This window comes from Bacillus rossius (genome assembly GCF_032445375.1).
Source record: "Bacillus rossius redtenbacheri isolate Brsri chromosome 4 unlocalized genomic scaffold, Brsri_v3 Brsri_v3_scf4_2, whole genome shotgun sequence".
NCBI classification, from domain to species: domain Eukaryota; kingdom Metazoa; phylum Arthropoda; class Insecta; order Phasmatodea; family Bacillidae; genus Bacillus; species Bacillus rossius.
Window position 1 is genome coordinate 44461744 of NW_026962011.1, and position 14437 is coordinate 44476180.

Genomic DNA, 14437 nt, shown 5'->3' on the forward strand with positions numbered 1-14437 from the left:
TCCTCCGACCGGGTCATCCTTCTCGCCTCTTCCCCTCCCTCCCTCGACCACTCACTGGAGGTATTCGCGGCCCGCCCGTAATTCACAACGCCCGCGGAGCAGCGCGACTTCTCCTGTGGACCAGGGGCGCAACAACAAGGGGGGGGGGGGGCAAGGGTATTTTGCCCTCCCTCTGAAACCTTGAAGTGTGGGCAAACTGGGGCATAAAAAGTGCTGTGTAATCAATTTTTATATAATAAAACAGCTTAAATAGCACCATTTTCCACCTTGAAATACAAATTTTCCCGGACCCCCCGCTCCAATAGGGGGGATCGATGATTCTTTATGAAAAGGTAGATTGCCCCCCCCCCCTCCCCTTTGGAAATTTAGTTGTTGCGCCCCTGCTGTGGACGGTACCTTAAAACTGGCGGCGTACGTACGACCCGCCCGTAAACGTGTCAGGAGCGCTTACTGAAATCATAGACGCGTGCTGTCTTGCTTTCAAGCAGAGCATGTTCTTAAACGCGCTAGTCACGAACAACCATTGAAAATCAGACGTGCACAGGAGCGCAAAAATCTATGGGATTCTCAATTTAGGGGGGGTGGCGGGAGGGGGTGTTTGCCCAACGGAAAATTTCGAGGGGGGGGGGGGGGAGAGGTCAGAGAGTTCTGCACTTGGGGTTAACCGACACATCATCTCTGGATAAGATGCTTGTATGTTGTACATTGCCCATATTTTGGTCAGTATGCAGGAAACTTTAAAATATACAGAAAATTCTTCGTTAAGCTTTGACATCAAACCCGTGTCACTTGTCACTAATTTGAAAGTGCGAGTGGGTTCCTATCAGTGACGGCCCTATCCAGGGCTATCTGGGTTCAACTCCCAGCGAGGTCAAACCGAGGGGTTGCCGCCAGACTGCGCCCAGCAGCATGCTCGTATGACAGGGGGGGGGGGGGGGGGCTGAATTGTATCCCCTTGGAAAGGTAACCTTTCCAGTTTGCGACATGTTTGTGCTCGGAATGGTTAGGTTAGGTTAGTTTAGTTTAGGTTAGTTTAGGTTAGGTTAGTTTAGGTTGGTTTAGGTTGTTAGGTTAGGTAAGGTTAGGTTAGAGGGGATAACTTTCACGATTTTAAAACAGAAAATAATATGAATTTCAAGAAATCGGAAAGGGTACCTTTCCAGTTTATTTTTCTGCTGTGTCATCGTACAGAAAATCCTGAAAGGTGCCCTTTCCGAGGGGATACAATTCTGTCCCCCCGGGTGACACGTGTTTGCCCCCCGCGCCTGCGCAGACGGCAGCGACCCGTCGCGGCCGCTGCTCGCCGTGAACGCCACGGACGCCGACTCGGGCGAGAACGGGCGGGTGCGCTACTCGCTGCTGCCTCCCGCGCCGCGCGGCTTCCTCGTGGACCCGGTGACGGGCGCCATGTACGCCAACCGCAGCGCCGTGGGCGGCGGGCGCGCCGACGTGCAGCTGGCCGTGGTGGCGGCCGACTCGGGCCGGCCCGAGCTCAGCGACGTGGCCACCGTCACCGTGACCTTGGGCGCGGGCGGCGGGCAGGCGGCCGTCTTCCTGCAGCGCGAGTACAGGTGGGTGCTGCTCGTCTCCGCCGACCCTGGTTCCTCTTCATCCCGTCATCAGTATAGACTATAGAGGACCCTGTAGACTTGCACTGCCAGAGCCATGGTGGCGGTCGCTCTCCTGTCCACTCTCTTGTCATCCTCCTCATCCCGTCATTATTATTAGGACCCAGTAGACTTCCACTATCAGATCCATAGTGACCGTCACTCTGCCAGTTACTCTTCGCCCCATCATTAATATAGACTACCCAGTAGACTTGCACTATCAGATCCAGAGTTACTGTCGCTCTGCCAGTTACTCTTCACCCCATAATTAATATCAAGGAATCATTAGACTTACACTACTATAGTCATAGTGACGTTCACTCTCCTGGTTAATTTGCAACTCATTAATATCGTGGAACCAGTAGACTTACACTACCAGAATCTTAGTGACTGTCACTCTGCTGGTTACTCTGTAACTCATCTTTAATATTGTTAAGGAACCAGTATTCTTTCAGTGCCAGAGGGACAGAAGAGGAATAAGAAGATTTTCCCTGACAGTCACCGTGACTTTTGCTGCACCTTTTACTATTTTTAATGTCTTTAATTTTGAGGAACCAATACACTTTCACTATCCAAGTAAAACAGAAAGGTTCATTCAGTGCAGTTGAACCAGTACAGTTTCACTGCCAACTGGAACTGCTAGAAGTGATTTTTCTGGATTTTTTCCTTAAGAATTTCTATTAAAGTACATTTTCTTTCAACTTGTTTTTATTAAACAATTTAGTAGGGTGTCACAACGTCACAAATAGGTTTTCCCCACTTTTCTTTCTTCACCCAGCGCTCTTAGCCGTGAGGCCCTACTGCCCTGGGGCCCCCATGGGCATGGATGCGGATACGCCGCATACGCAACCAGAGTAGGGTGACACAGCATGAAATAATGTAATTTTTGTTTAGATTACATTTTTAATTAAGTAAATATATTTCTTGATATAGCTTAGACTAGAATAACTTTGCCAAGTAACCATCTTACTTACTATGGCTTTAAAAAAGTTAAACACAGGGCCTGTGAATTCTAGGGCTCTCTGTCATGGTGTTGTGTACCACACATGCATTGGTCAATATATTATAGAAAAAAAATTTTCAGGTTAGACTTAAAATAGTTGGGTAGTTTGAAGTGCTGTCAAAAATATTATATTTCATAAACCAAGCTGTGATAAGTTATTGGTATCTGTTTATTTGGTTCTAGTTGAAACCCACATTGTTTTAAACTAAAAATAAATATGTACCTATTATATGTGTACATCATGGGCATGGCACATTGAACATTATATATATATATATATATATATATATATATATATATATATATATATATATATATATAATGTTCAATGTGCCATGCCCATATATATATATATATATATATATATATATATATATATATAGCATAATTTATACCAAGGCATAACAGTTTTATTTTTCTTTTGCAAATATTTAACCAACCCATTAGCTAATTAATAAAAAGTACCTATGTAAGTAATTTTTAAGAGTTGTAAATGTATGTCAGTCTCTCTCTCTCTCTCTCTCTCTCTGCCATTTTACCCTTTACGATATACTTACAAGTCGAGGTTTGAATTGCCAAAGAAGTTTCACTTCTATCACGTGTACTGAGTTGAACGTGCTTTTTTTTATATATTAACAATTACAAATTAAAATCCATAATTATTCTCTGTGCAGGGTTCGGGTTCGTGAAGATGCTCCCCGCGGCACGGTTATTCACAAAATAACCACAGCAGACCAGTTCTCAGAAGAGAGTCGTAATGTTGTGTTCCACATCATTGATGGGAACCCAGATGGTGTATTTCATGTCATTAGGTAAGTTATAAAACATACACTCATGTTACTTTGACTTTATTTACCATTCACCTAAGGTTCTTTCTGTCAGCTGATTTCCGAATTTGAAAAATTGTATGTCAATATTTCCATGTTAGTGGGTTCTTATGATTTTACTCACTTATTATTTATTTTATCAGGGATGAAGTATTTCAGCAGTAATGTTATACGTAGAAGGCTATTGTATAATTGATGCTCACACATAACTATTACTGCCACTTCTTCAAATGACAGCATATTAATGCTCTGTCTCATCACACAACATTTTGGTTATTTCATTTTGTTATTATTATTTTTATTTAAGCCCTTTTTCTGTAAATTTATTGCATAAGGTATCTTGCATTGGTTGTTGGGTCACAAATTTTCTCTCCAGATTTTTACTAAATACGTAGTATTTTATTTTTATGAAAGGTCTCACAAATTTGCTTGATTTTCAACACTTTTTGCAACTTTTTACCACTATTAGTAAATATTCAGTATATATCTGTTTTCAAAATTTGTGACCAAACAATAAATGCACGAGAACCATTGGAATAAATTTTCAGGAAATATCCTTAAAAATATAGTGACAAGATAATGAAACAATCAAGATGGTGTATAACGGACCAAGCCTTGATACAATATAGTTCTCACATTTTAACATCTTCTAGTATGAAAGAAAACACTTTAACGAGAATTCAAAAGTGTTATGAATAGCTGGAATGTATCAGCTACATCATCTCGAAATAAATGGATCTATCATCTCCGCATGTGACGTAGCTAATGATGGCTTGTTTTCAGTGTGTTGCATTTATTAGTTGTCCATTCCTGAGTGTTTTCTAAGACAACAAACAAGGCCACAGCCAGGATTTTGTGGAGAGAGTCCAGAGTCCAGTATAATCATTACATAATTTTTTTATGAGTAAGATTTCTTTATGATTGGGTTTCAAAATAAATTTTATTCACTCATTAAAATCTCAGGGCATTGTAATCTTTTAAACTTTTGATCCTTACACATAAAAATTTAAGTAAGTAATTTTCTTGAGCAAAAAAACTTAACTTTTTACATTGGTTTTTATTGAATTGTTTTTAACACTTTGATCTTAAGTAATTATTTTTATAATTTTATTAAAACAAGTCATAAAAACATACATATATTGTTATTAAATACATGAAACTCACACGTCCAGTTTGTATGATATACCTGCTTAACTGCTTACAGGAACAGGTGTGCAAATACCGGCATTAAATATAGACTCCATGGAAACACAATTTTTGTGGCTTCTGTGTACGAGGCATGTCAGTCTATAATGGGGAGAAAATTCACTATTGTAGCCCACAAAGGATTACTCTGTCTTCTAAGATAATCTCTCTGTAAACTTATGTAGCTAAGTTGATATAATTTAAAATCATGTCTTCGCTTGTTTTTTTTATTTCTTTTAAATCCTTAAAGAGAGGGATCCAGACTCCTCGGATCTCTTTCCTGGCTACATTCCTGTAACCAGCATAAACCAGCAATGGTTTATGTCCATAAAATAATTTCCCAGTTATAAATTTTAATGGTATCAACTGTAAGTGATGTAGTATGTTGGTTGAAGGTCACAGTTAAAGAGTAACTCAAACAGTTTTAGATTAGCGCATGAGCCAGAACTGATTTGTCGTTTTATCGCTTGCAGCGCTACCTACGCAAAATGGTGACTCCCTGAGTGCAAAGCATTTTTGTGTTCTGCAAATTGCTAAGAGTGAATATGTAATTTCAGTTCAGAGTTTGAATCATTTAAAGTTTAATTGTGATCCCCCATGTGGCAAAAACATCCGACGATGATACATGCAAGTCAAGACGACAGAGCTCTTTCCCGCTGGCCTCCATGTTCACTGACATAAGGCCATGCAATTTTGTCCTTTGTGGCTTTATAAAAGACATTCTGCTGCTTCCTAATGATTTGCCAAAGTTGAGACACAGAATTGAATCATCCATTACTCCCGAATTGTTAACCAAAGTGTGAAAAGAATTGTATTTCAGGTAGGATGTGTGCTGTATAACTAGTAAATGTACACATATTGAACATTTTGTAAGAAAACCTAGGTTAGTTTACCTTCAAATTGATGTATGATTTTTTTTTTGTAAATAGTCTAAATTAAACTGTTATAACATACCACTGAAACTGGGATATTCGTTTATGGACGTTCTGTACAGTGGCGTAGCCAGAATTTGTGTATGGGGGTGTGTGTTAAGAAGCATGGTCCCCCCCCCCTCCCCGTATTAAAGCGCGGGGGGTCAGGGGGGGTCCTCCCCCACATAAAATTTGGATTTTTAAGGTGTAAAATAGTGCTATTTTTAGCAGTTTTCGGTATACTTTAAATTTAAATATTGTAATGGTAAAAATTTTTTATTAATTTTAATATGAAATTTGTTTGAGTGATGAATAAGAAATTAATTAAAGATTTGGTTCTAAGAGGGGGGGTGGTTGAACCCCTAAAACCCCCCAGCCCCCTGGCTACGCCCCTGGTTCTGTATGATGTTAGATCAATCTCCCCCATTGCGAGACTCACACGAGAACTAGCTCGCCTGAGCTCGGCGTGACGTGACCACGTGCGACGTGTGTGTGTGTGTGCCCGCAGCCCGACGGGGGAGCTGGTGCTGCTGAAGACGCTCGACCGGGAGGCCGAGGACTCGTACACGCTGCGGGTGGCCGCGGGCGACCGCAACTCGTCGGCGGCGGTGGTGCGGGTGACCGTGGACGACGCCAACGACAACCCCCCGGTGTTCCAGCCGGCCGGCGCGGGGGGGTTCTCTGCGTCCGTGAGCGAGGGCGCCGGCGCGGGCCACAGCGTCCTGCGCCTGGCCGCCCTCGACGCAGACCAGCCCGGCTCGCCCAACTCTGAGGTGAGCCCGCCCTTCCCGCACCTCCGCCCTTCCGATCCAACAATTTTTCAAAAAATTTCGGGCAGACAGAAGTCATCACATTTTCAACGAATTCGATTTAAAGCGCAATGTTATAATTTCCAGATTTATCCGGGTTGTCCATGTCCATCTATTCTAAATTTGACGCATTTATCGATGGGTTTGGGCCAATGTAGACGGCTTCAGCGTTCCGCTGGTGTTGTGATTTTCGGTCCGCGCTCACCACGTTGGGCCACCCGGGCCCGGTTCCATTCCAATTTTTCTTCTGAGCTGCTTTCATTCTTAATCAATAGAGCCCAGCGTACCTCTGGGCATCTGAAATTCTATGTGGACGGTTACAAATTGGTGTCATTCGTTGCTTCTTTCGTTTCTTCATTTTTTTTTTTTTTTTTTTGGCTTTATTCCTTGCTGCCTGCGTAAGAAAATATTGTGCATTAATTATTAAAGTTTTTTTTTTTACAAAACATAGTTTACACTCATAACATTAAGAATATAAGTTGTCTGGAACAAATCGACCAAAAACTTCCTTTGCTAGCTGGCTTGTGACTGAATGCCAGCTGCATCCATTACGCATTTTAGTATTCGCTGCCGCGCGGTTACGTCATTGTGGGGTACACGGGGGGAGCGTTGGCGCCAGCATTTTCCATTGCGGTCTGAGCGGCTTTACGATGGTGTAGTTATTACTAGCCTCGAGTGTATAGTTTGGACATAGTACACATTTCAAAGTATCGTATTTTCGTGTTGCCAAGAATTTGTCATGACTCCGCATATGAAACAAAAGACATTCATTGAATTAATTTCAAAATGGTCTTGCTGCTTACTAAATTATTACTTTTCAAACGTAATCAAATAACTGCAAAGGCCACTCTAGATTCTGTTACTTTAAAAACTATTGCCATAATTGTTTACACACACTGTGTTAATTAATTATTACATGTTATACATCATGTTCTACCTTTAAAATTGTTTACAGGTTTGTTGATGTTATGTTATCTATTTATGGATACCAGTCATAAGGTGAATTGTAATTGTAAATGTTGACAAAATCAAAAACATCAGTCTCATTGTTTATGAGATGTTAAACCCTTATTCATTAATCCAATCATTAATAAAGTTTTTTAAGATTTTTTTTGGTTAAGAAGTCAATAATTGAAACAATACTTTTATAGAAAAACCTTCACATACAAAGTAAATATTTAAAAATATATTTTGTTCTTCACTTTTCTGTGTTTATTTTGACTAGACATTGTGTATCACAGGAATAATTTCTTTTAATAGCAACAAACATTCTTAAGGTTACATACAAACTATGCTAATCAAAGTCCATCAAATATCAAATGAACTAACAGTCATAAGTAATTAAGATTTTAATATTTATTTGCAGAATATAGAAAAAATAACTCCTTTAAATTTAACTTTGTGTTTTTTAATATGTACTTGTATTTTAAGTACTTTTTTATTTTTCAACAATTTTTAGTAGGTAATTTAAAATTTATAATGGTTTCTGTACTTATTTTAGTGACATACAAAAATGCCATTTTTGGGGCCCTTGTTTTTCAGGTGGTGTATGAAATTGCATCTGGCAATGATGAAGACTTGTTTTCACTCGATTTGAAGACTGGAATAATCAGGGTGAATAAAGGACTGGACTACGACAGTGGGGATACACAGTATGTGCTAGTGGTCCAGGCAACAGATTCTGCCATCTCCCCCGACACACGCCTGACCAACATCGCAACGGTCAGCATTCAGTTGGAGGATGATAACGACAACTCGCCCGTATTCCCAGTGCCCGAGTACCTGCAGACAGTTCCGGAGAACGAGCCAGCCGGCACGGCAGTGTTTACCGCCACCGCCACGGACGCAGACAGAGGCCAATACGGGGCCGTGAACTACTCCGTGGTTCCTTCTCAAGGCCTGGAGGACTCGTGGCGCTTGTTCAGGGTCGACCCGGTCTCCGGAGTGGTGACAACCGCTGCTGTTTTCGACTATGAGCAAAGAAGTCGCTACACGTTCACGCTGCAAGCCAGGGATTTTGGAGGCAGGGAAGCCAACGTGAGGGTGAGAGTCGACGTGGAGGGCCGTGACGAGTTCCACCCACAGTTCACGGAGCGAACGTACAGGTTTGCGCTGCCGTCCACGCGTCTTCCAGCGGGACACATCCTGGGGCACGTGAGTGCAACCGACCGTGACAAGGGACCCGACGGCCGAGTGGTGTACCAGTTGACAACGCAGCACTCCTACTTCAAAGTGAATCGTACAACAGGGGCCTTGATGGTGCGACGAAAATTGGACGAGTCTTTTGCCCCTACAGAAGATATAAGCCTCGTGGTAACAGCAAGCTCGGGTTGGCAAGGTTCTCTCACAAACATGACTGTAGTCGAGATAACGCTGGATCCCTTACCTAAACGTGATAATGAACTGTTAGGCGAAACCCTACCAGCTGCTGGCCCAGGGGGTCTGGCTGATTGGGCGCTAGGACTTCTGGTAACGTTAGTACTGATCGTACTGGCTCTGGGTGCCATTTTTCTGTTCCTGCACATGAGGAATCGACGGCATAAGAAAGGCAACAAACCGGCACTCAGTTCTGGTGGAGGTGGTGCTGATGGCTTTGTCGATCCCAGTGGATTCGACACTATTCCCATCAGGGGCTCAGGAGCCCCCGGAGGGCCCGGGGTTCAGGGGGTTCCTCCGGGCTCCCAGTTCGCCCCTCCCAAGTACGATGAAATTCCTCCCTACCCTCCAGTGCACCGCGGTGGTGCAGGCAACAATAACTCTGCCAGCTCAAACTCCGGCGCTGCAACATCGGAACTGTCTGGGTCGGAGCAGTCTGGTTCCAGCGGGCGAGGCTCTGCGGAAGATGGGGAAGACGTCGAAGATGAGGAGATACGAATGATCAACGAGGGTGGGGCAGGTACCGGGGGTAGAGATAATGCCGGGTTGGACGAGGACAATCTTTCGGACGTTTCCGTGCGCAACACGCAAGAGTACTTGGCCAGGCTGGGCATCATGGTCGTGGATAATCCAGTCACAGCGTCTGGACCGCCACCCCCGCCTCCGCCCCCCTTGAACGGCCTCCATATGTTCGACGAGGAAGGTGGCGGCGAGGCAGATATCGCGAACCTCATATACGCCAAGCTCAACGACGGCGGCAGTGCGAGTGGCGGAGGCAGCGAGGATGGCGGGGGAGGAGGGGCCCTGGAACACGCGATGGTACTCAGTGGCTTCGGAGACGTGCCGACACACCACCAGCCGTCCATGACCGGCTCCCTCAGCTCCATCGTGCACAGCGAAGAAGAGCTGACAGGGAGCTACAACTGGGACTACCTACTGGACTGGGGGCCCCAGTACCAGCCGTTGGCACACGTCTTCTCCGAAATCGCACGACTGAAGGACGACGCGGCATCCGTGCACAGCGCAAACAGCGCCTCGTCGTCCGGTGCCGGGAAGGGGAAGCTCCCGCCCGCGCAGCCCATCCCACCTCACCCGAAGAACGTTCCCCCGCCGCTCCTTACCAGCGTGGCACCGAGGTCGCTCGCAGTGCCGCGAATCGGACATTTGTCTTCGTCCGTCGCCGGGTCCATGGCGCCGGCTAGTCATCGAACGTCGAGCCTGTTGGCGCTGCCCCGGTCGCCCATCAGTCACGACGCGACCGGCCAGGGCTTCTCGACATCCACTGCCATGTCGCCGAGCTTCTCACCCTCCCTCTCCCCTCTGGCCACGAGGTCGCCCTCCATATCGCCCCTGGTGACGCCTGGTGTTTCGCTGCCCAGGCAGAACCCTCAGACGCAAAGGACAGATCCCACGGAGCTCAGGATATGATTGAAGTGGTATTCCGCTGTTCTGCATTAAGTGCGCTGCTGAAACTTTGCTGATCGGCTGCGCATTTAGTGAATGAAACAAGTCTGCTGTGTGTTTACTGAACGTTCAACAAGTAATCTGCGCAGTATAGTGAACTTGTTCTTGGTGGAATGTGCAATGTTGGATTAGAAATGAACGAACAATTAAAGAGAGTACATTTTGTGAAAGTATTATAAAATCTATCTGTTTGATGTTCCAGTATTTAGTATTTAATGATAAATCAAGAATTCGCTGTATTAACATCCCTCCAGTTTTTGATTAATATATTTTATGAATGCATCAAAAAAGACACACTATGAATTGTCATTTATTTGCATTTGAATAGTATATGGCTACAATAATTTTGTACTGATGCTTCCAAAGAACTAAAATTCAATAAACAGTATAACAAACAAATTTTTAAACATCACAAAATACACAAAAAATTTTTTTTTCTGTTTTACTGTGAACAGCAAAGTTCAATTTGCGGAACTGAAAAAATTTACAGGATTGTACGTAGGTAATACGGTATTCCCAAAAAGTAAGGCCATGATTGAAATGTATAGTTCTGCAAAATTAATTGTAGGTATTAATGTACGGATCATTCATGTAAATATCTGTTTGAAATGTATTAAATGCGTAAATAATTATGTAAATACATTGTAGAAATAATCAAAAGATGTTAATAAATACATATACTAAAAAAACTACAACAGTAACAGGAACTTTTAACACAGCATACCATTAAATTATAGTGTGTTCTGATGTATACACTGGTTGTGTGTACAGTGTGTTTCTTGTTTGCTCAAATGGTTTGTTCACAGCGCCAGATTATAGATAGATTTGGGTAGACAAAGAGCTGTGTTATGTGGCATGGCAGTTGATACGTTCTTTGTTGTTTTTGTCGCCACTTCATGTGCCATTTACTTCCACAGTTCTATGAGATGATGATTTATTTTGCGGGATGTTTGTTTAATATGGCAGAAGATATTACATTCTCGTTTCTACACAGTATGTGAAAAACTAAAATTCTTTGGAATGTGATAATATATTTTTTAAATTAAGAACTGAGTGAAATATAAAAATGACACAAATTTTTAAAATAGAATTTTTTCATTCATCATAATTATTAATTGCCTTTGTTAAAATATGTTACTTATTTTTAGCGGATTGTATATTTATCTTTAAAAAATTGTCATAATATATTATACATAATGGCTTTATATTATGCAGATTCCTGTTTTGTTAACAGTAGTGCTACATGTGCACATATTGTTTTAGTTCATCAAAAACCTACATTTACAATGTGTTATTTTTGACTACCTAAGTTAGTAGATCACTCTACTAACTTGACCACAGATTAAAATGAATTTTGGATTTACATTTTCACAAAGTAATTCCGTTCCTTGATATTATTAGTGAAACATATATCAATAAAAAATAATGCATAAAATGAAGTAATTAATTTTCAAATATTTTTAAGAATTAAATTTAAAGAATTGAAAACTTCCATTAAGCTTCAATGTCTCTCATGTTACATTATCAGTTGTTAAAATTCATGTAAAAATATTAAAACATTTCTTTGCTGTTGGTAAACCCAATATTTTGACAGTAGTTTAGATAGCAATTTTGTAATAACATATAGATTTGCGCTATTGTGAAGTGATAAAATTATTTTTCATGCATTAAAAAATTATTGATTGCAAATTAGGTTTTACTGTGCTGTCATGCATTGCAAACAGTTCACTCAGTGCCATAAGGTTTTCAAAGGAAATATTTTTAGGAATGTACGTATAGTAAAAAAAAAATAGTAATGGAATATTCTTATGCCTTGTCATACCGTCACAAATGCAATCTGATTCTAAAACTGTTGGTTTACATCATCTTTGCAATACAAACTTGTACATAAAGTTGTCCATAGTGTTCCCCATTCTTGAACAAAAAGTTATGTAAGTGTTTTGTAAAGTATTATAAATAATTTGCATTTGTATTTTTACTGAGTAAAAACTGAAATATTATTTTGTGTACAAAGCAAGTGTTCCATCGAAAAAGAAACAAATAAAATAATTTTTGTAAGTGATCCAACTTTTATTAATCATTTTTTATTAATAAAGTTTGTTTAAATGTTCATTCAATAGCATTTGGTGATGTCTTACAGTTGTTTGAGATTCTGTAAGCCACTTCATTTCCATCTGTAGCCTACACACATAATTTAATAGCTCCTACCATGGCATACAATAGATATTTCTTTGTTTACATAGACTGCATTAGGTAGTTGTAGAAATGCCAAGACCATACTCAAAACCATCATAATTTTTTTAATGTTTGCTGCTTATTTTAAATCCTGAATGTCCTGGCTTTAAAGCCAACCAAATGTTGGAAGTGCATTGGGGATTTCATAGAGAAAACTTTTGAAAACATCAATAAAAAATATCCCATGCCTGCATATATTTTTAGAAAAAATTTTGAGGGTTACGTGGTCAACAGTAACAGCCGATAAATTGTAAAACTTGGAATGCACATTAAGTACTGTGTGATAGAATGTTTTCTGAACAGAAAAAGCGAAATTTTTTTTAATTTAACAAACATTTTGACATTTTATTTTAAATTTGCAAGTACCACAATGCTCTAACTGTTGGAACTGCAAAACATGCCATGCATGTGGGATATATAAGTTTTGAACGTTCATCATTTTTAATAATAGTACTTAATATTAATTATAATAATATAATTTATAATTAATATAATAATAATACAATTTATTATAATAAAATAATATTAATTTTAATAATAAAACTTTTGAGGAAAAAAGCCTGTACTTGGATGAAATTATGAAAAAACTATTGAGAACTCAAAAATATAGTTTTTAAAATTTGTTTTTGTCTCTTTGTTCGAGCATCAATCAAAAACTACTGGATGGATTTTGATGAATGTTTTTTTAAAGGAAAGCTCTTTGGCTAACTTAGAAACTAGGCTGTTTGTAATTACAGAATTCTACCCCTAATGGGGTGAAAAAGAAGTATATATACTTTAATGATGATTAATTATATCTCTGAAACTAATCAAGCTTAAGAAAAGATAATTGGTAACCAATAATTAACATTCAAAAACTAACCACCACAATTTTTATATTTTGGCGAATTTCAACCCCTGTAAGGTGAAAAAGGGGTAAGAATGTTTTAAACTTTAATTATTATAACTTTGTATTAAATTAAGCTTAATGAATTATTTTGGGTATCAATAATGAAAATATAAAATTTACAACAATAATTTTAATATTTGTGTAATTCAACCCCTAAGGAGTGAAAAAAAAGTATGTTTTTAAGATAATTATTAATATCCATTAAGTGCAATAAATTATTTTGGGTACGATTATAAACATACGAAAACTACTAACCACAATTTTTGTATTTTGCGAAATTCAATCCTAAAGGATTAAAAAAGAGTAGGTAAGTATGTTTTTAAGAATAATGATTATCTCCAAATTTAATAAAGCATAGTAAGTGATACTGGGTATCAATAATAAGCATACAACTACTAACCACAATTTTTTTTTATTTTGATAAATTCTACCCGTAATAAATGAAAAAACTGTAAGTATATTTTTATTAATAATCATATCACCTATTAAATTATTAAGCATAGTAAAATATTTTGTCTACCATTAATAAATATATGAAAACTACCAACTACAATGTTACCATTTTGTGAAATTGTAGCCTTAAGATGTGAAAAAAGGGATATTATGTTTTTAACATGCATGATTTAAACTTTGAATTTAATCAAGCACAGTAAAAAAAATTGGGTACTCATAATACACATATACAAAAACTACCGACCACTGTTCTACCATTTTGTTTCATTCAAATTCTAAGGTTGGTATAAGGGGTAATTGGATTGAAAAAAAAAAAAATGGAACACTCAATCTGCTCAATTCTGTTAGAAGTAGAAGTAAGATAACGAAAGAAAACCTGTATCTAAAGTTACATATTGCTTATTTTTTGCTTTTATAAAAAATTTTCTTTTCATGGAGTGATAATGTTAGTTAAATTAGATACAAAGTTTACACATAGTTGTCGTTGGTGCCTGTGCACTCGACATTAACTCTTTGAAGCATACCTAATATCTAATTTTATTGACTACCTATGCACAGAATATTTTTTTGCAAAAACTTTTTTCGCTTTCTGATAATTTGAGCACTTATTCACAGTTATATCAATTACAAATACGTAAAAAAAAAATTTGGTGTTTTATTTTACACTATTTTTAATAA

General features: G+C 39.4%; 1 protein-coding gene across 1 annotated transcript in view; it reads left to right on the plus strand.

Moving 5' to 3' along the window:
* The window catches only part of LOC134541869 (protein dachsous), a 650601-nt gene extending 638357 nt beyond the window's left edge, over window positions 1-12244 (plus strand). The window contains exons 22-25 of the mRNA XM_063385570.1: window positions 1274-1571; window positions 3285-3422; window positions 6042-6306; window positions 7885-12244. Of these exons, the coding sequence (XP_063241640.1) occupies window positions 1274-1571; window positions 3285-3422; window positions 6042-6306; window positions 7885-10146 (2963 nt within the window). The 3' untranslated portion in view covers window positions 10147-12244. The remainder of the gene's footprint in view (window positions 1-1273; window positions 1572-3284; window positions 3423-6041; window positions 6307-7884) is intronic.
* Window positions 12245-14437: the final 2193 nt, after the last annotated feature.